This window comes from Octopus bimaculoides, chromosome 2 (genome assembly GCF_046866305.1).
Source record: "Octopus bimaculoides isolate indiv1 chromosome 2, ASM4686630v1, whole genome shotgun sequence".
Taxonomy (NCBI): domain Eukaryota; kingdom Metazoa; phylum Mollusca; class Cephalopoda; order Octopoda; family Octopodidae; genus Octopus; species Octopus bimaculoides.
Window position 1 is genome coordinate 128,162,124 of NC_142929.1, and position 22,815 is coordinate 128,184,938.

Consider the following 22,815-nt stretch of genomic DNA (forward strand, 5'->3'; position numbering starts at 1 on the left):
CCTTGAGAAGGGAGGATGCCCCAAACTAGGCAAGAGGCCAAGATTGTGTGAGGGAGATTGCTATGGCATTGAGGTAGATCCAGCCACCCCCATTAACAGGGACAAAACCCAGATTTAAAACACTGGATGATGATGATGATGATGGTAAGTAACAAAAAGAAAAAGGAAACTGTTCAGAGTTTTGGCACAAACTTGTGAAAAACAGAGAAGATTAATGGAAAGAAATACAGGAAAGTATAAATAGAGATTATGTGGAGGAACATGGCTTAGTAGTTAGGGTGTTCGACTCATGATCATAAGATTGTAGTTTCAATTTCTAATGTTATGTTCTTAAGCAAAACACTTCATTTCACATTACTCCAATCCACTCAGCTGGTTAAAATGAGTGATCATGTGACAGATCAGCATCCCATCCAAGGAAGAATATATACAGCAGAGAAACTGGGAAACTGGCCCTATGCTTCCTAGGGAGTAACATGGATGAACCCACAATAAAATATTAAAAAGATGAGCATGCAGGAGATTAGATATAAGAAGCCATGTCAGATGTCTCACTATTCTTTCTTTTATTCTTTTACTTGTTTCAGTCATTTGACTGCGGCCATGCTGGAGCACTGCCTTTAGTCGAACAAATCGACCCCAGGATTTATCCTTTGTAAGCCTATCGGTCCCTTTTGCCGAAACAATCAGTTACAGGGACGCAAATACACCAACATCAGTTGTCAAGTGATGGTGGGGAGAGAAACACAGACACACACACACACACACACATATATACACACATCATCATCATCACTATCATCATCGTTTAACGTCTGCTTTCTATACTGGCATGGGTTGGACGGTTTGACTGAGGACTGGTGAGCCAGAGGCTGCACCAGGCTCAATCTGATCTGGCAAAGTTTCTACAGCTGGATGCCTTTCCTAATGCCGACCACTCCAAGAGTGTAGTGGGTGCTTTTTATGTGCAGCCAGCACGAGGGCCAGTCAGGTGGTTCTGGTAACGACCGCGCTCAAAAGGTGTTTTTACGTGCTGCCTGCACGGGAGCCAGTCCAGCGGCACTGGCAATGACTATGCTCAAATGTTGTTTTTAATGTGCCACCGGCACATGTGCCGGTAAGGTGATACTGGCAACGATCATGCTTGAATGATGCTTTGCATGTGTCACCAGCACAAGAGCCAATCCGTGGCCCTGGCAACGATCATGTTCGGATATGCTTCTTTTAACGTTCCACTGGCATGAGTGCCAATCAGGCGATATTGTCATCGGTCACATCAGCGATTTTGATTTGTTTACACTTGCCTCAATAGGTCTTCACAAGCAAGGTTTATTGTCCAATGAATGAGGGATATTCACTAGTATAGGCCATGGGCTATGGTCTCACTTGGCTTGTCAGGTCTACATATGTCTGTATGTATGTATACAACGGGCTTCTTTCTGTTTCTGTCTACCAAATCCACTCACAAGGTTATGGTCGGCCCGAAGCTATAATAAGAGACACTTGCCCAAGGTGCTATGCAGTGGGACTGAACCCGGAACCATGTGGTAGGGAAGCAAGCTTCTTACTACACAACCACTCCTGCACCTACAGTAATTTTCAACTTAGTTTCAGAAGATAATTACAATGAAAATATAAATAATGTAAATTAATTCAGTTCAGAAAATATTCGTAGAATTTATTAAAGAGACAGTGATAATAATATTTTCTATTTTTGAAAAGAAGAATATGCAAGTGGTACACATTACATCATGCAAAAGAGGGCTCTAATCAGTGAATATACAGCTGACACTCAAAAGCAAGAGAGCAAAATAATTAACAGAAAGAGAATGGCTGTCTGATTATGAAAAGAATGTAAGTAAATGCAAAAGGCTTGATTATCTACATGATCAATGTAGATTCCTATTGCAAGCATAAACATTTATAAATTTTTATAAACAACATTGCTGAAATCAATGGATATTCATTCTAAAATGCGAAATTGCTTGGAAGACACTAAATCCACTGAGATTTGGAAGAGAGCGAAAGAAAACAAACAGAAAAATAGTTGAATTTACAGAAGTTTTTATATCGTTTGATTTTGATAGATGTATCTAAGGTCATTTAAGAGAATGAGAAAAATAAATTATTTTAAATACATGAGTTTCAGGGATTTCACTTTTCAAAATGTAACCAGAAAAATGTCTAACTTTCTTGAGTTTTTATATAGTTTCTGTTAGAATTTCTATATTTCTATATGAGTCATGCAAGGTTGTATACGCCCATCACCACTGTTCACTCTCTATTCATTAGCAATACTTGTGGAAGTATTCTGTAAATCAACTGAAAGTGTATACAATACAGACATCCTTATGCTAACCTATGTAACTTATTAGTATTTAAACTTTTATACCTGTCCCAAATCTTCTACATCTTTTATGTTCAAACCAAGCAGATTTGGCCTCTCACATCAACATTACAATGTCATTCTAAAAATAAACGATTACATCATCGAAACCTCAAAGCTGTATGATTAATCCAAAACAATGTAAATAAATAAGCATTATATTTGATAAATTAAAATTTTAAAGGGTTAAGGGGTCTGACCTTAGATCACAGGCCATGTCTCCTGTCTGAGGAGAACATTCACCCCTTCGTCCCCCAGTCTTTATTCCATGGAGTTCCTTTCCTCTTCTGACTAAGCAATAAAAGAAAAAAAATATACAAAATGTTGTACTTAAAGAAATATCAGATCTTTGTAGGTTTTTGCCACTGTTTACAATTTTGTTCTAATTGTTTTCTAATTTGGTATATGGATTAAGGTTTGTATACTAATTATGAAAATGAAATTTACTTTTCCTATAAATTCATAATTAAACAGTTACTAACCTTTAAAATTTGCAAAAGTTTGGTATTTTAGCCAATCAGAAGTAAGTATTTTATATATCACCATGACAAAAATTTCTATTTCAACAGTAACCAAAGCAAAGAAACACCACTTGTTGCATAGCTGATTGTGAAGTACTGTTTCCATAGTAACCAAAGATGTTGCGCATGCACACAAAGAGGAGAAGGAGATACGAGAAAGATAATTTATTTTATAAAATCCTGGTTTAATGTTTTGCCATGCCGATGCTTCCCCACTCCCCTGTAAAAAGTACCCTTCACTTGTAGGGCATTATGCTGTGCTTGAGAAGACCTGTTGAGTCAATTGAAATCATTGTCATGGCCGATGCCAGTGCTGCCTGACTGGCACCCATGCTGGTGACACATAAAAAGCACCATTTGAGCATGATCAATGCCAGTGCCACCTGACTGGCTCCCATGTCGGTGGCATGTAAAAAGCACCATTTGAATATGGTCAATGCCAGTGCTGCCAGACTCACCCCTGTTCCAGTGGCATGAAAAAGCATCCACTACACTCTTGGAGTGGCTAACATTAGGAAGGGCATCCAGCTGTAAAAACCTTGCCAAAACCTTGTCGGATGTGTTGTCTGTGAATTCTTGTACATTGGCAGAGGGAATTGTTTGTTTTGCCAATGTAATTTTCCTTGCAGTTGGGGGCAAGTGATGCAGTATATGAGATTCTGCATCTTGCAGTTCATATCTGCATTTACTTTGAATGAGAATCTGCTCTTGAATTTTATGTGGGAACCATTTTCTAAGTATTTAAAGTTGTTATTGCATGTTCCACATCTACTATCTCCACATTCTTTTATGGAGAATCTTGATTCATTCTCTGATGTGAATTTTGCTTTTGTGAGGTGTTTTTTGAGATATTTTGGTTGGCGTCTACTGTTTCGTAAGGGATTTTTATCAGTCAGATTTTTCATTTTGGGGATTTGTATAAGTATAGGTAGGCTTGATTTTATGGTGTGAAAGATGTTGGCTACCCCATGATTGTATGTATTGATAAATAGAATAATGTGTTAATAAATTTTTTCCTTCAGTATCCTTAATTGTGCGATACTCAGCTTCCTTGCCTTTTTAATTCCCTCATTTATTAATCCTAAGGGGTATTTCTGCTTTGTTAGGCAGTCTTTGAGCTTGTAAAGTCGGATTTAGTGTATTTTGGGGTCAATGATTATAGTACAGATGTCTTGCCAAGCTATTAAACATTTGTAGGTACTCATCTGATTTGTCCCAAAAGATGAAGCATTTCCACTTTATAATGACGTGTTTCTTGCAATCCTCCTTAAAAGCCCTCTCTACTTCCTCATAAAGCTTGTCTTTCAAGTATCCCATGACTAGGTTAGCATATGAGGGTGCAAACTGCGTTCCCATAGCTGTGCCCTTTACCTATCGATATATTTATTTTATTATCAAAACTAAAAAAGCGGGGACAGGGACACATAGCATGACTGATTTGCTAAATGAATCTTAATGGTTAAAGATTAAGAACAACTGAGGCAAAAATATATTCTGTAAAGATATCTACTTCATTGCTCTACCATTTCTGTCCACATCAGTAATTTCATTGTCCAACTACAGACAAATCCTGTTTTCTTGGCGTTATTATCAACTTTAAAAGCAAATTTTCTGTCTTGTGACAAAGAACTTTCTTGAAACGATTTTCTAGTTTCCTTCATAGCATATAAAACTTGTACATATATTCAAATTTTACAGATAAAATACATAACGCTATTCATAATTGTTTCTAACATAGACACAAAGCAACAATCTGTGTGCGTGCGGTGGGGTGTTAGAAGATTAAATCAAAGTTGATCTCGGAGGGATTTGAACTCTGAATGTTAAATGTCATAAAATACTGTAAGGCATTTTGTATGATGTTAACAAGAAATCTGTATGAACACTCAAGCCTTCAAGAGTTACAGGCATATTTAATTGTAGAGCTGAGTTACGTCCCTTTATTTATCAGTTTGCCTGCGAAAATTAAATGAATATGAGTTACTTCCCATGATATTTCTAGTTTGGTCCGCAATAGTTTCTTTTTTGTAAGAATTTAATAAATCGTAATTTGGTCAGACTAAGTAGAAAGAGCCTAGGAAAAAAATTATACTTATATAAACTTTCGTAAAAAAAATTACTTGATGCAGTTACAATAATCAGAAAAAAGATTTTTTTTAAGCTATTAAACTATTAATAAAATTTTTCTTTTATTTAACGGAATGTCATTAATCTTGTGGAAATCTTGCATACAGTGTATATTTTATGTCTAGTGTAAATTTTGTGTGTACACACACACACACACATACATATATATATATATATATGTATATGTGAGTAATAATTTTGAATTTGATTATGCTGTTTAAAGAACATTCACTGTCTTCAGCTACCTGATTCCATCAACAGTAAGTACCACTGGATGTCTCACTCCCATACAGCATTGCAGCTCTCACACAACTCCTATAGGCTCTTCCTTTCATCTTCAATGAGAACCTTTTCCCATATATCAATTCTCCATAAAAGTTCACATCAAATGTTCTTCCATAGAGAAGATGATTGTAATATTTGTCCCTTAATTGCCTTAAAAACATTATAATACTATGCATAACATGCAGTGTTGCACAGCTGTTACAGAATTAAATGACATAGACCAATAATATATTTAGTTTTTTTCAAATTTCATTTTATATAAAATATATTGATCTACAATAAAAAAAGAAAAAGCTTTACTACGTAGGGGTAGACATGACAGTGACATTAAGAAGTTTGTTTCAGGTTTGTTCTCACTTCATGGTACCTTGGTTAAGTGCCTTTCAATATAACCCTTGGCTGATCAAAGCATTGTGAGTGAATTTGATGGACGGAAACGGTGTGGAAACCCATCTTGTATGTATGTATATATGTGGATGCACAGGTTTCGTTACCTAGGTAACCAAGTCAATAACAGGGGTGGATAAATGAGAGGCAAAGTTCAGAGAGCTCCTACATCTGCCGGTAACAAAGGGCCTTTCACTCAGAGTGAAAGGTAGACTGTATGGTGCATGTGTGAAACATGGGCTTGAAAGAAATGAAACTAGTATGCTCTGCTGGATGGGTAATGTCAGTGTGCATACATGACAGAGTGTAAGCATCTTGAGAGAAAAGTTGGACATAAAAGGCATCAGATGTGGTGTGCAAGAGAGATAACTGCACTGGTATGGTCATGTGTTGTGTATGGACGAGGACAGCTGTGTGAAGAAGTGTCACAGTGTCACACCCTAACAGTGAAGGGAACCCGTGGAAGAGGTAGACCCAGGAAAACCTGGGATGAGGTAGTGAAGCACAGCCTTTGAACATTGGGCTTCACAGAGGCAATGCCAAGTGACTGAGACCTTTGGAGATATGCTGTGCTTGAGAAGACCCAGCAAGCCAAGTCAGATCATAACCATGGCTGATGCCAGTGTCACATAACCGGGCTGTTTAAAAGTAGCCTTCAATCATAGGGTATTATGGTGTGCTTGAGAAGACCTGTTGAGTCAAGTGAAATCGTTGTCATGGTCGATACCAGTGCTGCCTGGCTGGAACCCAAGCTGGTGTCACGTAAAAAGCACCATTTGAATGTGACTGATGCTAGTGCCAGTGGCACATAAAAAGCATCATTTGAGTGTGGTCAATGCCAGTGCCATCTGACTGGCTCCCATGCTGGTGGCATGTAAAAAGCACCATTCGAGCATAGTCAATGCCAGTGCTGCCAGACTGGCCACCATACCAGTGGTACGAACAAGCATCCACTACACTCTCAGAGTGGATGGCATTAGGAAGGGCATCCAACTGTAAAAACCTTGCCAAATCAGATTAAAACTTGATGCAACCTTCTGGCTCGCTATTCCTCAGTCAAACTGTCCAACCTATGCCAGCATGGAAAGCGGACATTAAACAATGATGATGATACAAATATATATGTATATATATATATATATATATATATATACATACACGCATACATACATATATTTATGCATACAAACATACATATATCTATATACATATATATATTTATATATATGTATATATATATATATATATATATATATATATATATATATATGCGTGTGTGTTATCTGAAGTGTATAGTATTATATATCCATTACAGCTGATCTTATCAATCGATTTCATGCTAGAGTTTCACTGGTGTGTTAGGTAACAATCTAATTATGTAACCCTATGCTCATCAGAGGTAGCCGATATGGAATATAACACTGTACACTTCTGATAATATACCCACTCTATTGACAGATATAAAAGTGCATTATTTTATGACTTATGGACTCTTAGACAAATTACACACACACACACGCATATAAAATACATACATGTGTGTGTGTGCATACGTTAGAAGTTATGTCTAGCTAAGTAAAATCATGGTTGTTTTTACATCTGGCATGTCTGCTGCATCACTCTTCAGCTGAGCGATCCTAATCTTGCAGACTCATGAGTGCTGGTACCATGTAAAAAGCACCTGTGTTGGTGCCACATAAAAAGCACCAGTGCCAGTGCTGTGTAGAAGCACCCAGTACATTCTGTGAAGTGGTTGGCCATAGAAACCATACCAAAACAGACGAGGAGCCCAGGCAGTTCTTCAGCTTGCTAGCCCCAGTCGAACTATCCAACCCAAGCCAGCATGGAAAGCTGGAAATTGGACATTAAAGGATGATGATGATGAAGCATACACACACATATATATATATAATTAATAGAGACAGAATCAATATTAATGACTAGCTAGGCCTGCAACATCAAAAGTGACAGGTAATTGTAGATTTTCTTCATATATAAATAAGGACAAAAGATCGAATATCGATGGTAATTCAAATTAATACACTCATCAATGGTATCTTGTGGTTTATTTTGAGATGTGGCTTTGATCCATACAAACCTTCACAAACTTCCCTTGTACACACATACACATATACTCACACAGAACGTTTTGTTATTCATTTCTTGGCATTATTATCAACTTCAAAAGCAAATTTTCTTTCTTGTGACAAAGAACTTTCTTGAAACGGTTTTCTAGTTTCCCTCATAACATATAAAACTTGTACATATATTCGAATTTTACAGATAAAATATATAATGCTCTTCATAATTGTTTCTAACATAGACACAAAGCAACAATCTGTGTGCGTGCGGTGGGGTGTTAAAAGATTAAATCAAAGTTGATCTCGGAGGGATTTGAACTCTGAATGTTAAATGTCATAAAATACTGTAAGGCATTTTGTATGATGTTAACAAGAAATCTGTATGAACACTCAAGCCTTCAAGAGTTACAGGCATATTTAATTGTAGAGCTGAGTTACGTCCCTTTATTTATCAGTTTGCCTGCGAAAATTAAATGAATATGAGTTACTTCCCATGATATTTCTAGTTTGGTCCGCAATATTTTCTTTTTTGTGAGAATTTAATAAATCGTAATTTGGTCAGGCTAAATAAAAAGAGCCTAAAAGAAAATTATACTTATATAAACTTTTGTAAAAAATTACTTGATGCAGTTACAATAATCAGAAAAAGGTTTTTTTAAAAGCTATTAAACTATTAGTAAAATGTTTTTTATTTAACAGAATGTCACCAATAGTGTAAATTTTGTGTGTACGTAAGTACGTACATACATACATGTATGTATGTATATGTGAGTAATAATTTTAAATTTGGGTATGCTGTTTAAAGAACATTCACTGTGTTCGGCTACCTGATTCCATCAACAGTACGGGTATAAGTACCACTGGATTTACTTCAGGAATTCCTCTGTGTCTGTCGAGTACACAACATTTGAGAGAAAGACAAAATGTAATTCATGAAATTCTTTATTAATCATTACGATCGTTTTGACCCACCTTGCATTGGTTCCTTGCAAGTGAGAATCTGGACAACTGGTTGTGGTGCATCCTTTGATGCAGATGTGCTTGTTCCTGTGATTTTCAAAAGGTACCTTGCTCATCAAACTCATGTTCACTAATTTTGATTATAATACATTTTGTTATTTGCCTGTAGCTAGTGGCGTACAAGGAATGACTTGGAATGAAGTACAGTCCCTTTGTAAGTAATGGACTTACTAATAATTAATCATAAATAAGATACATACATAAAAACCAAAAATGAAAAACAAAATAATTGTACAATGTGCAGGTTAATCAGGTACTATGCTTGCATTGCCAAAGTTATAGATGATAGTACTGCTTCTATCAACAACTCTATATCGTGCACTGGATGCATTTTTTTTTCAAGGCAACAACACTGCAGCAAAACTAAAGTGAAATCTCAAGCTCTGCTGTGTTGTTGCTCAAATTATAAGTCACTTACAGATTGTATTGGGTGCTTTATGTTGCACCAGCATAGTATGGTTTGTCTTGCAGCTTACAAAGCTAAAAGAAAGCCATGATGTAACGAACAGATTTATTTTGAGAGGATGGTAATGGAGAGAATAACAGAGATAAAAGAGAGTGGACAGGAAGAGTAATGTCAGGGATTAGTGTAAAGGAGAGGGAGAAATCAGAGGAAGATATATTGTTGATTTTTCAAATAGGCCGCTTCAGGGCAAAATGCTATAATTCTTTCTGTCTCTGCTCCAAGATAAGTACTCTCCTCTTAAATTGTTTTTCAAAAGGGAACGCTTCTATCACCTCCCTCAGTACTACTCTAACCCTCAGGTGAGAAAGATCTTGTCTTGCAAGTCACCTGGTGATCTAACTGCTGCTGGTGCCGTTTAAAAAGCATCCAGCACAGTCTGTAAAGTGGATGGTGTTAGGAAGAGCATCCATCTGTAGAAACCATACCAAAGCAGACAGCAGAGCTTACCAGTTCCTGTTGAACTGTCCAACCCACATGCCAGCATGAAAGCGGCCATTAAATAATGATGTTGATGGTAATTTAGTGGTTTGGCAAATGAGTTTGATAATCTCTTTTACTCTTTTGTTTCAGCCATTTGACTGTGGCCATGCTGGAGCACTGCCTTTAATTGAACAAATCGACCCCCACAACTCATTGTAATTCATTGAAAGCCTAGTACTTGTTTTATCAGTCTCTTTTGCCAAACCGCTAAGTTATGGGGATGTAAACATATCAGCATCAGTTGTGAAGTGATGGTGGAGGGACAAACACAGACACAGCAAACTCAAAAAAAAATTAAGTACTCTCGTCAATTTGTTCAACTAACTCTACAAGGCAGTGCTCCAGTATGGTTGCAGTTGTATGACAGGAGCAAAAGAGTACAGAAATTACAATGAAACATGTCATGTTGGAAACAAAATAATTCAAGATAAATAATAAACCGTTCAAGATTCACTGAATTTAATAAGTCGATGTTTTATTCATCCGTAAATATATTTTGTCAGATACTTTTTTGCAGCCTGAGCTGGAATATTCATAATTGAAGCCCTTTGTAGAATTGAAGTATATTTCCTTCAATACCTCCTTTGCAAAGTCCTCATTTATAATATGATGATGATTAGCTAATTCAGCTTTTATACATTCTAAAACATTAGTCTTATTAAGGGGAAAGAAAGGTACAACAGCATCAATGAGACCCTGTTTGTGTAATTTAAAAAACCATTCATTTTGGCTATCTTTTTGAAATACATGTTCAAAATCAGTTAATTTCAACTTGTTCTGATTGCCACTTTGCACTTTTCTGAACACAATGTTATTTATATTTTCAGAGTTTACGGTAGTTATGATTATGAATAGAGCATAAGTATACTTATAGAAATTTGAATTTTTTAAATGTGTTAAAGTCTCTGTGAGGATCTGTTGAGCAGGTCCTGTGTCTTCAAAGTCATCAAGAATAAATATATTCCAGTGACATGGTGATAACTCTGTGTATATCCAAGTCAAAAGTTTGTTTCCACTATTTTGGGCAGAATCAAATTTATAATGATGTGAGAAAGAAAATATAGATGATTGAGTATTTTCAGGAAGATATTTATACAGAAGAGAAGCCAAATAGGTTTTCCCAACTCCAACACCTCCATGGAAAGACAAAACCAGTGGTTGTGGATAGTTAGTCTCTAAACTCTTAATGTAATTTGTTAACGACTCTACAACAAGGTGGATAGCTAAATCCTGACCAATTATCTTTGTTGATAAAGACTCAGACACTGAATGTCTTTCCCAAGCTGGAATTTTATGACAATGGGAAATGTAAAAAACTAGAAATAAAAATATAAATGAAGTTATAAAAGCAAATATACAACGGGATGGAAATTCCAGGTACTCCTTTACTTTGGCTGCCTTCTTTAAAAGAAAAGAAAAAAAAAAAGAAAAGAAAAAGAAAAATCAGAATTAAAAATATAATTTAGATATGTTATTGCTTAAAATTTAATATACCATTTCAAGAATTCAAAAATTGACTAATTTTAATCAAATGTAGAAATACATAAATTAGTAAAAATGAGAAATTTATTAAGTAATTATAACATCCTAGACTACTACCTTTGACTCTTTTGTTGTTGTATTTCTGTTGAAATACACTGTCTTTGCCTCAATTAATTACGAAAACATTGACAAGTTTATAAAATAACTGTCATTATTAAACTTGAAAGGTTTTAGAATTAAGACAAGTAGTTCATATAGTAGAAGTAAGGGCAGTTTTGAGCAGGTTGGTACCAACAGGGCTACAAAGAAGAGTTAAGCAATTTTCAAGATTGGATAAGATACTTTATAAGAAGCCTGTTCAAATTTACAGTAATTCTTAGAGTAGATAGTACTTTGTAACAGATGGTGAAAAATATATGAACTAGCATGTAATGTTTTTTAAAAACTTCTTTGGTGTTCTAAACCAATCGCTTAGAAGATAAAGGTCTATGCTAAAGGCACCCAGTGGCAAGAAATGCTTCACCAGATGGTTCTAAGTGCAATCAGACATCTTGAAAAATGGGAAAAACATCCATTTTGCATGCTGGCTTGAGTTGGATGGTTTAACAGGAGCTTGAGAGCAAGAGGAATGTACTGAGATCCAATATCTGTTTTGGCATGGTTTCGATGGCTGGATGCCCTTCCTTATACCAACCACTTTAGTGTGTGTACTGGGTGGCTTTTACATAGCACCAGTAACAGTGAGGTCTTCAAGTAACTTGCAAGACAAGAGCCTCAACTTATGGGATTGTGGTACTGAGAGAGGTGGCTTTATGCCAAGTGATGAGAGGTTAAAGTATGATAGAGAGACAGAAATAGATGTCTTGCTATAGGGGAAATATATAGTCAGAGAGAATAAATTTTTTTTTAACACCATTTCTGCCATTATTATCCTCTCATGTCATCTCTAGTTGTTCAGAAAGTAAAAAGATCTGATAATTTCCAAGTTCAGATTTCTATCAGAGTAGTAAAATAAATATCTCAGATACTTTGAAATGCTTTGGCAAGTGGTGGTGGTCCAGTATGTTTAACCCTTTGGAGATGAAGCCACATTTGGAGTTTCAATACCAAGAAGACGAAGCCCTTTTCACAAGCCTTACAGAGGGCATGCACTTATTTTTTTTTTTTAAATTATAAAAATAAAGTAATTACTTTACATATAGAAAACTATATGTATTCTTGTAGGAAATTGAATAAACTAATACAATCTTCTTTGTAATTTGACTTTTTGGCAGATAGACCGACCCTGTTGTCTCCTAAAGGTTAACTCAACAGTAATATCAGTTTAAAAAATATGCATAAATATTTGTTATATGGTGACCTCACGAGTGCCAGTGGCATAAAAAAGACACCCAGTACACACGGCAAAGTGGTTGGTGTTAAGAAGGGTATCCAACCATAGAAACCATGCCAAAGCTGACATTGGAGCTTGATTTGGCCCTCTGGCTCTCTGGACCATGTCAAAGTGTCCAACCCATGTCAGTATGGAACAGTATGGAAAACAGGGGTTAAATGATGATGATTTTTCTCTGTCCATTTGGACTCTGAATTAACTTGAGTTGTTTGACTGGATATGTTTAAAGGTAGTCTGAATGTGTTTGATGGGTTAGGAAAAAAAACAAAACAAACTAAACAAACTTGGATAAAAGGAGGTGAAGAAGCAGTGGCCCATGGTTATACTTAAGTGATGTGAAAGAGATTTTAAGAAGGAGCATAACGAGTAATATTTTAAGTATATATTGAATTCATTAATAATGATACTCTCTTTACTCTTTTACTTGTTTCAGTCATTTGACTGCGGCCATGCAAATCGACCCCAGGACTTATTCTTTGTAAGCCTAGTACTTATTCTATCGACTCTTTTGCCGAACCACTAAGTTACGGGGACGTAAACACACCACCATTGTTGGTTGTCAAGTGATATTGAGGGGAACAAACACACATACTTATATATATATACGATGGGCTTCTTTCAGTTTCCGCCTACCAAATCCACTCACAAGTCTTTGGTCAGCCTGAGGCTATAGTAGAAGACACTTGCACAAGGTGCCATGCAGTGGGAATGAACCCGGAACCATGTGGTTGGTAAGCAAGCTACTTACCACACAGCCACTCCTGCACCTATAGTACACTTCTCTATAGTGAAAGGGATAGGATGTTTATTTTATTAATAGTCTATGGAACCTGGTGCAGCTCCTGTCAAACATCCAACCCATGCCAGCATGAAAAACAGATGTATGATGATGATGATGAACAAGTCTTCAGATGATTCGAATTTTAAACCCTGATAGGATGATAGGGCTGTTTTATGAACACAACCATCTTTATTACAACCCAACAGGTATTTTAACCCTTTAACTGCGAAATTAAATTTCATGATGTTAAATATTTACCAAAAATAGAATTGGTATTTTCTGCAAAATAATTAGAATGTTTAACCCTTTCAATACCAACCTGGCTGAAACCACCTCTGGCTCTGTAGTACATATGTTTTGTTTCCATAAGTTTTGAATTAAATTCATCCATCAAACTTTAGTCACAATTTATGTTTCTAACACTTGCTTAATGATAACTAAGTTACTAACATCTCAAAATAAATACGGTAACGAAAGGGTTAATTACCTTTCCTCTTTTTAGCTTGGAATCGCGATGTTTACTAAATATGAAATACAAGAAAAAAATTCATTTGTTAATAAAAAAAAAAAGTGGATTCTATTATTATATTATTAATAAAAAAATATAGTACACAAACACATGTAATAAATTTTTTTTTACCTTTTAATCAGGAGGAAGATAATGCCATGACATTTTACAGGGCCTCCCAAGACTAGAGGGTAGGAAGTGGAAAGGTATTCACCAAATTAGAGACCTGGTCCAAATGCTCACAATAGAGGATACTGCTAATAGCATCCAAGGAGGCTATGGTGAGATTTGAATGCAAAGATCTGGAACTAATACCATGAGACCACCAGTTTCACATTCTTAAAGTCCCATCATTCCACTGCCCTACACTGGTATATTTCTTTTTTTTAATCAACCCCTGAAAGATTAAAAGGCAAAGCTGACTTTTGTAGGATTTGAACCCAAAGTACAGGTAATCAGAACAAATACTACAAGGTATTCTATTTGAGTCTCTAATGACAACCAGTTGAACACCTAAGTAATATAAATTTAACCGTTGACATTCAGATTACTCTGTCAAACGTAATTATTTTACTTGTTTCATTTGACCATGGCCATGCTGGAGCAGTGCCTTAAAGGGTTTTTAGTCAACGAAACTGACACCAGGACTCATTCTTTGTAAGCCTAGTAGTTACTTTATTGGTCTCTTTTGTCGAACTGCTAAGTTACAGGGACATAAACACACCAACATCAGTTGCCAACCAATGGTGGGGGTAAAACACAAATACAAAGGCACACACACACACAATTATATATATATATATATATATATATATATATATATAGACTCCATCAAATGCAAGGTGGGTAAGCTAGAGGTGGTTGATAGCTTTCATTATGTAGGTGACCAAGTTAGTAGTGGAGGTGGATGCTCTGAGAGTGTAGCTGCAAGAATAAGAAGAGACTGGGAAAAGTTCAGAGAGCTCCTAACTCTGTTGACAACAAAAGCCTCTCCCTCAGAGTGAAAGGCAGATTGTATGATGCCTGTGTGCAAACAGCTGTGCTACATGGCAGTGAAACATGGGCTGTGACCACCAAAGACATGCATAGGCTTGAAAGAAATGAAGCTGGTATGCATCGCTGGATGTGCAGTGTCAGTGTGCATGTGCGACGGAGTGTAAGTGTTTTGAGAGAGAAGTTGGGCATAAGAAGCATCAGATGTGGTGCACAAGAGAGAAGACTAAGCTGGTATAATCATGTGATGGATATGGAGGAGGACAGCTGTGTAAAGAAGTGCCAATCTCTAACTGTGGAGGGAGCCTGTGGAAGAGGTAGACACAGGAAGACATGGGACGAGGTGGTGAAGAATGATCTTTGAATGTTGGGCCTCACAGAGGCAATAACTAGCGAAATGCAGTGATTCAGAAGACCCACCAAGCTGAGTGAAATTGTAGTCATGGCCAATGCCAGTGACACATAATTGGCACCTGTGCTGGTGGCACGTAAAAAGCACCTTTCAAGTGTTGAGCCCCACAGAGGTAATGGCATATGACTGAGACCTTTGGCAATGTGAAGACCCATCAAGCCAAGTGAAATCATACACCCATTACACTCTCAGAGTGGTTGGCGTGTAGAAGGGCATCCAGCCATAGAAACCATGCCAAATCAGACCAGAGTCTGGTGCAGCCCCTCAGCTTACCAGCCTTAGTCAAACTGTCCAACCCATACCAAGATGGATAACAGACATTAAATGATGATGAAGATATATATATATATATATATACATATATATATATTTATATATATATATATATATATATATATATATATATATGTATATATATATATATATAAAATGGACATGAAATGATGATCATGACAGGCTTCTTTCAGTTTTTGTCAACGAGATCCACTCACAAGGCATTGGTCAGCCCAAGGTTATAGTAGAAGACACTTGCCCAAGATGCCCTGCAGTGAGACTGAACCTGGAACCATGTGGTTGGGAACCAAGCTTCTTACCACACAACCACGCTTGCTTATTTATTCACATTGTTTTTGTTTTTTTTATTAATAATGCATTATGTTGTAGCTTTGAGAGTTCAATCATGATTGTCTATTTTTAGAATAACATTGTAAGGTAAGTGTAAGAGGCTGAATCTGGCTGCTTTAAACATTAAACAGGTAGAATGTTTTGGCTGGATATGGCCAGTTTAAAAGCTAAAAGGTTAAAGAATTTTCTGTTGCTAAGTAGTTTCAGCCATCTATTCACAGGTTTCATCACAAGGAATATGCAAATTAAAAAAATGTGCTCCAATATAGGTGCAGGAGTGGCTGTGTGGTAAGTAGCTTGCTTACCAACCACATGGTCCCAGGTTTAGTCCCACTGTGTGACACCTTGGGCAAGTGTCTTCTACTATAGCCTTGGGCTGACCAAAGCCTTGTGAGTAGATTTGGTAGACGGAAACTGAAAGAAGCCCGTTGTATATATGTATATATATATATATATATGTATGTGTGTTTGTGTGTCTGTGTTTGTCCCCCCACCATCGCTTGACAACCGATGCTGGTGTGTTTACGTCCCCGTAACTTAGCGGTTCGGCAAAAAGAGACCGATAGAATAAGTACTAGGCTTACAAAGAATAAGTCCTGGGGTCGATTTTCTCGACTAAAGGTGGTGCTCCAGTATGGCCACAGTCAAATGACTGAAACAAGCAAAAGAGTAATTCAATTTGGACTGAATTTGAATGTTTCATTAATATTTTAGTGTCATCATCATGCTATCCCAGAATTTAGGACTCATTTAGACCTACCCTGTTCAGATCTGTGGGATAGCACTTCTGCTCCTCCCTTCCCCCCAATATAAACCATCAGCATGCTTTCATCATGAGAACGGACACTAGTCACTGATTCTAATTATTCTTCTGAATTAGCAAGCTACATACTTTATCTCTCCTCTCTCTACTCTCACCAGACCTTACTCCCGACAGCTGCAACCTTCTGATATTTCCCATTTATCCATATTTTGCTTACAAATATTCAGTGTAAACATTAACTATATTAAACTCATTGGTCTGAGAGGTCATGCAAAAGGTCAGGGACACTGTTAACACTACACGGGTTAAGTTAAAACAAAGAAATAAAATATAATGTTGTCTATTTAGCTTCAACTAACCACAATAACAAAATAACTACAGTTATTGCTGACCTATAATTGAGATTACATGTAGTTGAGTGGAGGCGCAATGGCCCAGTGGTTAGGGCAGCGGACTCTCGGTCGTAGAATTGTGGTTTCGATTCCCAGACTGGGCGTTGTGAGTGTTTATTGAGCGTAAACACCTAAAGTTCCACAACTTTCTCTCACTCTTTCTTCCTGTTTCCGTTGTACCTGTATTTCAAAGGGCCAGCCTTGTCAAACTGTGTCATGCTGAATCTCCCTGAGAATTACGTTAAGGGTACACGTGTCCGTGGAGTGCTCAGCCACTTGCACGTTAATTTCACGAGCAAGCTGTTCTGTTGATTGTAACCGACGGAGTGCCAACACATACACACATGTAGTTGGTTATGTAACCATATACATTGATACACACAAAGATGTCCCAAAAACAATTAGACACCTGCTCAACATATCTTTTTATTTGTGCAGACACAATCAGTGGTTAATGTATTATGTACAAGGCATGTGTCAACTAAACACTAAATTAAGTGTTGAAGTGCATAAAACAACATTTATTTTTGCTGAAAATATAATCCTCACTAATTTAAGCAAAATGTCAGTAATTTTAAGGGGAAGAGGTAATTTGATACCATCAACTCCGGTATTTGAATGGTACTTTATTTTATTAAGCTCAGAAGGATAAAAAACAAAACTGCTCTTGGCCAAATTTGAAATCAGAACACAAATGATTCTACTAATTGACTGTCTTATTAAAAATATTGGGTTGGTGCATAATTATTGCGGCTTTTTTTTCAATAAAAACATCTTTAAATGACAGTCTGACTGTCTGCCAAGCAAATGGGAAGCAGTAATTGAAGTAGATGGTGAATATACTCTGGAATAATCATTTAAAGATGTTTTTGTTACATGTTATTGTTTTTGCTGAATAAAATTTGTTGAAAAAAGCCGCAATAATTATGCACCAATCCAATAATAATCTTTTCTTATTTTGGGACAAGACCAGCAGTTTTGAGGGAAGTTTGAGTCAATTATATCAACCCCAGTATCTGACTGGTACTTATTTTATTGACCCCAAAAAGAGGAAAGGCAAAGTTGACCTCAGTAGAATCTGAACTCTGAGCATAGAACTGGAAGAAATGTTATGCATTTTGCCTGGCATTCGAACTATTTTTCTAGCCTTGCTGCTTTTACGTTGAAAATAATAAGAAATGGTTACTTTTCAGGAATTTTTTTGCTCCATTTTTCTTCTTTCATCTCTAGCAAAAAGAAAAAAAAGAAATTCTTTTAAAACAATTAACGTTTTTGTAGAAATAAAAAGGAAATAAAAAAGAATACCATGAAACTTGACTTATAAAATGGTTAAGAGGGACAAGTACAAAGTGAAAACAGAACTATTTTTTTCCAAATATTTTTGAGCAAATGTTGGATATTGTTAGATATTGGAGGTAAAATTGGCAGACTTTCAGACAGCCGTTCCTAAAATCTACCACAGAATTTAATTTTTTATTTCACAAATTCCAAGTCTTTAATGTTCAAAATGGTTTCAAGAAATGATGACTGTTAAAATGTTCTCTAAAAATAATTAGAAAAGAGGAGTTTTAAAATTTACATGAAAACCTAATGAGTTGCAACAAATATGACAGTATCACCATAATTCCCTCAATAAAGTTAACTTGATGTAGTATAAGAAAAACATTTACACTCTTCTCATCCTCAAAAAAAATTAATGTAGTTCATGCAACACGAACATGAGAGTACCTGGTATTGTAGTTAGAATACTCATAAAACTGCAGAAAGCACAATCCTCACTAATTTAGACCATCAATTTTAAGGGGTGGGAGTAATTTGATACCGTCAACCCTGAAAGGATGAGAGACAAAGCTGACCTTGGCCAAATTTGAAATCAAAACATAAACGATTCTACTAGCTGGCTATCTTATTAAAAATAATAATAATCTCTTCTAATTTTGGAACAAGACCAACAATTCTGAGAGAAGTGTGAATCAATTATATCAACCCCAGTATCCAACTGGTACTTATTTAATTGACCCCAAAAGTAGTATTGACCCAAAAGACAAAGCTGACCTCCATAGAATTTGAACTCAGAGCATAGAGCTGGAAGAAATGTTATACCTTTTGATTAACATGCCAACTATTTTTCCAGCTTGCTGCCTTTACATTGAAAATAATAAGAAATGATTACTTTTCATGAATTCTTTGATCAATATCTCTGAAGTTGAAATTCTTGAAACTGGAGACAGTAGTGAAGTATCTTGTTTCATCTCTGACGAAAAGAAAAAAAAAATTCTTTTAAAACATTAAACTTTTTTGCAGAAATAAATAGGAAATAAAAAGCCTATAAAACTTGATTTATAAAATGGTTAAGAGGGCCAAGTGCAAAGTGAAAACGGAACTATTCATTTCCAAAATATTTTTGAGTAAATGGCAAGATATTGAAAGTAAACGTGGCAGGCGTTCGGTGCGGAGGTAATGAATACGCACACCACCAGTTTTCGGTGAAACAAAAACCCTAACGCAAACCGGGGCTAATGCAGTTTCGCATCTCCCCTTGAAAAATGCATTTTTTCAAGAAAAAATTTTCCGGGTTCCTACGTTTTAGATGTCGGAGATTACGAACATGCAACAAAAAAAAATTTTTTATTCATAAAATATATTTGTCAACTAAATGTGGCGGTCCCAATAGAAGACGGTGTTACTGTTGTTTTTAGCCCCAGGAAGACATTCATATCTATCTATCTCTTTATGCACCTATCTATATGCGTATTGAATTTAAAAGTGCCAAGACGTGGCTTCTTGCATATCCGGAATCTCCGTCATTTAAAACATTAGGGAAAAAAATTTCGAAGAAGTTCATAAAATTTTAAACGGGAGTGCGGAGTGGTGGTGGTATTTTTTTTTTTTTTTGCATATTCGTAATCTCTAACATCTAAAACGTAGGAATCTGAAAACTTTTTTTAAAAATGCATTTTTCAAGGAGAGGTGCGGAACTGCATAGGCCCCCACAATCCCTAACCCTGAACACCGGGTGTGCGTATTCTTTATTTTCGCCACTTGAAAGCTGTTTCTCAAGTCTATCGCAGAATTTAATTAAAGTGAAAGTTCAACACTAGAGAAAAGCGAGAACATTTTCTTTTTCACAATGGTTTCAATTTCATTTCTTGTTTAAACTTCAAGGCAGCAAGATATATCATTTTATAAACATTGGATCTTGAAACAAATAATCTATAAATAACAGAATGTAAATATTTGGTCAAAAGCAGTGTGGATAGAAGAAATCGAAGGCTGTCCCACAGGTTAAAACCCCTTCGGACAGAAAATGTTGCGGCCATTCCACGGGCAGCCTTTAACTTGTTCTATCCAAACGGACGCTATTATATATAGCTTATCTGTTTCAAGATCCAATGTTTCAAAAGAGAATTTCAATTCCAACTGCTGATAAATAGATACGCTTTGATTGAGGGTTCATTCAACGAGACTAAATCCTTACCAAAACGAATTTAGTATTGAGTCTTCTCACCAATAATTGTTTGGCTGTTTACATAACAAAATAAAGTTGCAGCAGCATAGCTATTTATCTTATGAAATGAAAACATTTTTACTAACAGTGAGAGTGATATACACACAATAAGAATGAAATGTTAGTTGAATTTTAACTTACACGGTGTTAAGATTTGGCATTGTTAATTAATGTCTACCATTCAAAGTCCGGCTTTTAATTTCCTCAACTTTATAGAAGGGAGAAAACTCGGTTAATATAAAGATCTTCACTCGTTAAAAATAAAAACAAAAAACCCGGCTGGGTGGGTGTTGACTGTGCAGAAAGTGAAAATGAAAATGACAAAAAAAAAAAAAAAATTGCGCAAACGAACCTGGGGTTGGGAGAGGACTTTCGGAAAATTTACAAGATCCGATTTTTCCGTCATAACTTTTGGGAAAATGGATATATATAGATTTTTTTTTTACGGAATCTTATGTTTTTGGTTATGGAAGATCCGATTCTGAAAAAGAACATTTTTAAAAATCGCATTTTCAAACTTTCAGTTCTCCGGCCTTGGCCTTCAAGCAGGCTATCCACATGCTAGAAATAACAGCAAAATCTCAAACAACTACGATAACATAACGAAAGAAATATGTAATCAATCTACTCATCTTTCTGCAAAGATTTCTTTCAGAGTAATTTCCCGCAGTTAATATGACAAAGTAATTCACGTCAAATGAAAATTTTTTTAAAAACCTTTTTCGAATTTTTTTTTCAATCAATCTACGTGGGAAAACATGGGATTAAAGATATGGAAAAATAAACACAAATTAAAATTCTAATTTCAAATTTTTTATGAAAAACCCCGACCCAAAATTCCTCCTAACCTCACCGCTTCTAAAAGTGAAAACGAACGGTTGTTTTGTCTGTTTCTGCATGGGTTATAGGGAAACAGTAAAAGGATCACGGCAGCGCCCGGTTAATAAATTAAAATAAAACAGTCTAATATGTTATCGCAGCTGTGTGAGATTTGGTTGTTATTTCTAGCATGTAGATAGCCTTGAAGGCCAAGGCCGTATAATTGGGAGGGGAGGGGGTTGGGGCGGTACCATTTTCCTCTTTCTCCGTTCTTCCATTCTCCGAACTTTCCATCTTTCCGACGAAGGGCTACGCTCGAAACGTCATACACTCTCTCTTTCCTTTCCTGAGCGTCCAATAATACTATCCATATCACGTCCTCACTTTGTTGTTTTTTGTTTTTTTGTTATTGTTTTTTTGAACTATATATATATATACAATTAAACCTTGGGAGAGGCATTATGCCGGTAATAAACACACGCACTGGTTCAGTCCTTTATTAATTTATATAGTTTTTTGTTAAATTATTTCATTGCACTCTTGCAATCTCTTCAGTAACTTGTCTCTCCACTTCCATTTATTTTGAATATATGATCTGGCGTTGTTTTGGCGTTGTTTCGAAACTGTTTGGTATGAGCATGTGAGTGTGTGCAAGCTCGTATGTGTGCACGCTCATATGTGTGCACGCACTTATGTGTTCGTGCTTATATGTAAGTATGTGCGTCCATATGTGTGTTTGTATATATATACTTTATTTCTTCTTTTCTTTTGAAAAATTGAAATTTTTTTCAGAATCTTCGTATTTTTCTACATATTTCGCAAAAAAAAGAAAAAACCCGGAAAAAGTGAAAAATGAAGAGGAAAGAGGGAAATTGAAGTTTTGAAAATTCGATTTTTGAACATTTTTTTTTTTTTTTCAGAATCGGATCCTCCATAACCGAAACCGTGGGATTCCAATCACAAAAAAGGTCAATTTATATCCATTTTCTCGAAAGTTATATGACGGAAAAATCGGATCTTGTGAATTTTCCGAAAGTTCTCTCACCACCCCCCAAGTTCGTTTGCGCAAAGTTTTTTTTGTCATATTCGCTTTCTACACAGTTGTCAACACCCAGCAGGCTGTTTTACTTTTTTTTTTTCGTTAACAGGTGAAAATCTTTATATTAACCGAAAACTCTTTGATTAGTTTGAGAATCTTTTATCTTGTTTCTGTCAATGGACTGCGGCGAAGTTGGGGTACCACGTTGAAAGCTTTAATCAAACAGGATCTAGTTTAACGTCCGGTCACCAAAACGAAAAATATTAAAAAAAGTCTAACAGGTGTAATAAACGTGTAGAAAACGAATATGAAATAAAATAAATGCGCAAACATGCATGTACATACTTT

At 36.0% G+C, this 22,815-nt stretch overlaps 2 protein-coding genes across 8 annotated transcripts in view; one reads left to right on the plus strand and one right to left on the minus strand.

Moving 5' to 3' along the window:
• Nucleotides 1–10,207: 10,207 nt before the first annotated feature.
• LOC106874280 (torsin-2A) lies at nucleotides 10,208–21,746 on the minus strand. Of its 7 annotated transcripts, none has more exons than XM_089347670.1 (5): nucleotides 21,680–21,746; nucleotides 19,275–19,355; nucleotides 18,288–18,327; nucleotides 13,897–13,930; nucleotides 10,208–11,154 (listed from the first exon to the last, which is right to left on the minus strand). In XM_089347670.1, exons 1-5 carry the CDS (start codon nucleotides 21,720–21,722, stop codon nucleotides 10,213–10,215), a joined length of 1,140 nt encoding a protein of 379 aa, XP_089203796.1. In that variant the 5' UTR covers nucleotides 21,723–21,746; the 3' UTR covers nucleotides 10,208–10,212. The 7 variants fall into 7 exon arrangements, with proteins under 7 accessions (XP_089203796.1, XP_014777443.1, XP_052821546.2 ...); XM_014921957.3 differs by lacking the exon at nucleotides 21,680–21,746 and adding an exon at nucleotides 20,751–21,281; XM_052965586.2 differs by lacking the exon at nucleotides 21,680–21,746 and adding an exon at nucleotides 20,962–21,272.
• A 517-nt stretch (nucleotides 21,747–22,263) lies between these two features.
• LOC106882970 (pleckstrin homology domain-containing family A member 8) overlaps nucleotides 22,264–22,815 on the plus strand; it is a 53,355-nt gene continuing 52,803 nt past the window's right edge. The window contains exon 1 of the mRNA XM_089347669.1: nucleotides 22,264–22,396. The gene's annotated coding sequence lies outside the window, so the exon portion shown is untranslated. The remainder of the gene's footprint in view (nucleotides 22,397–22,815) is intronic.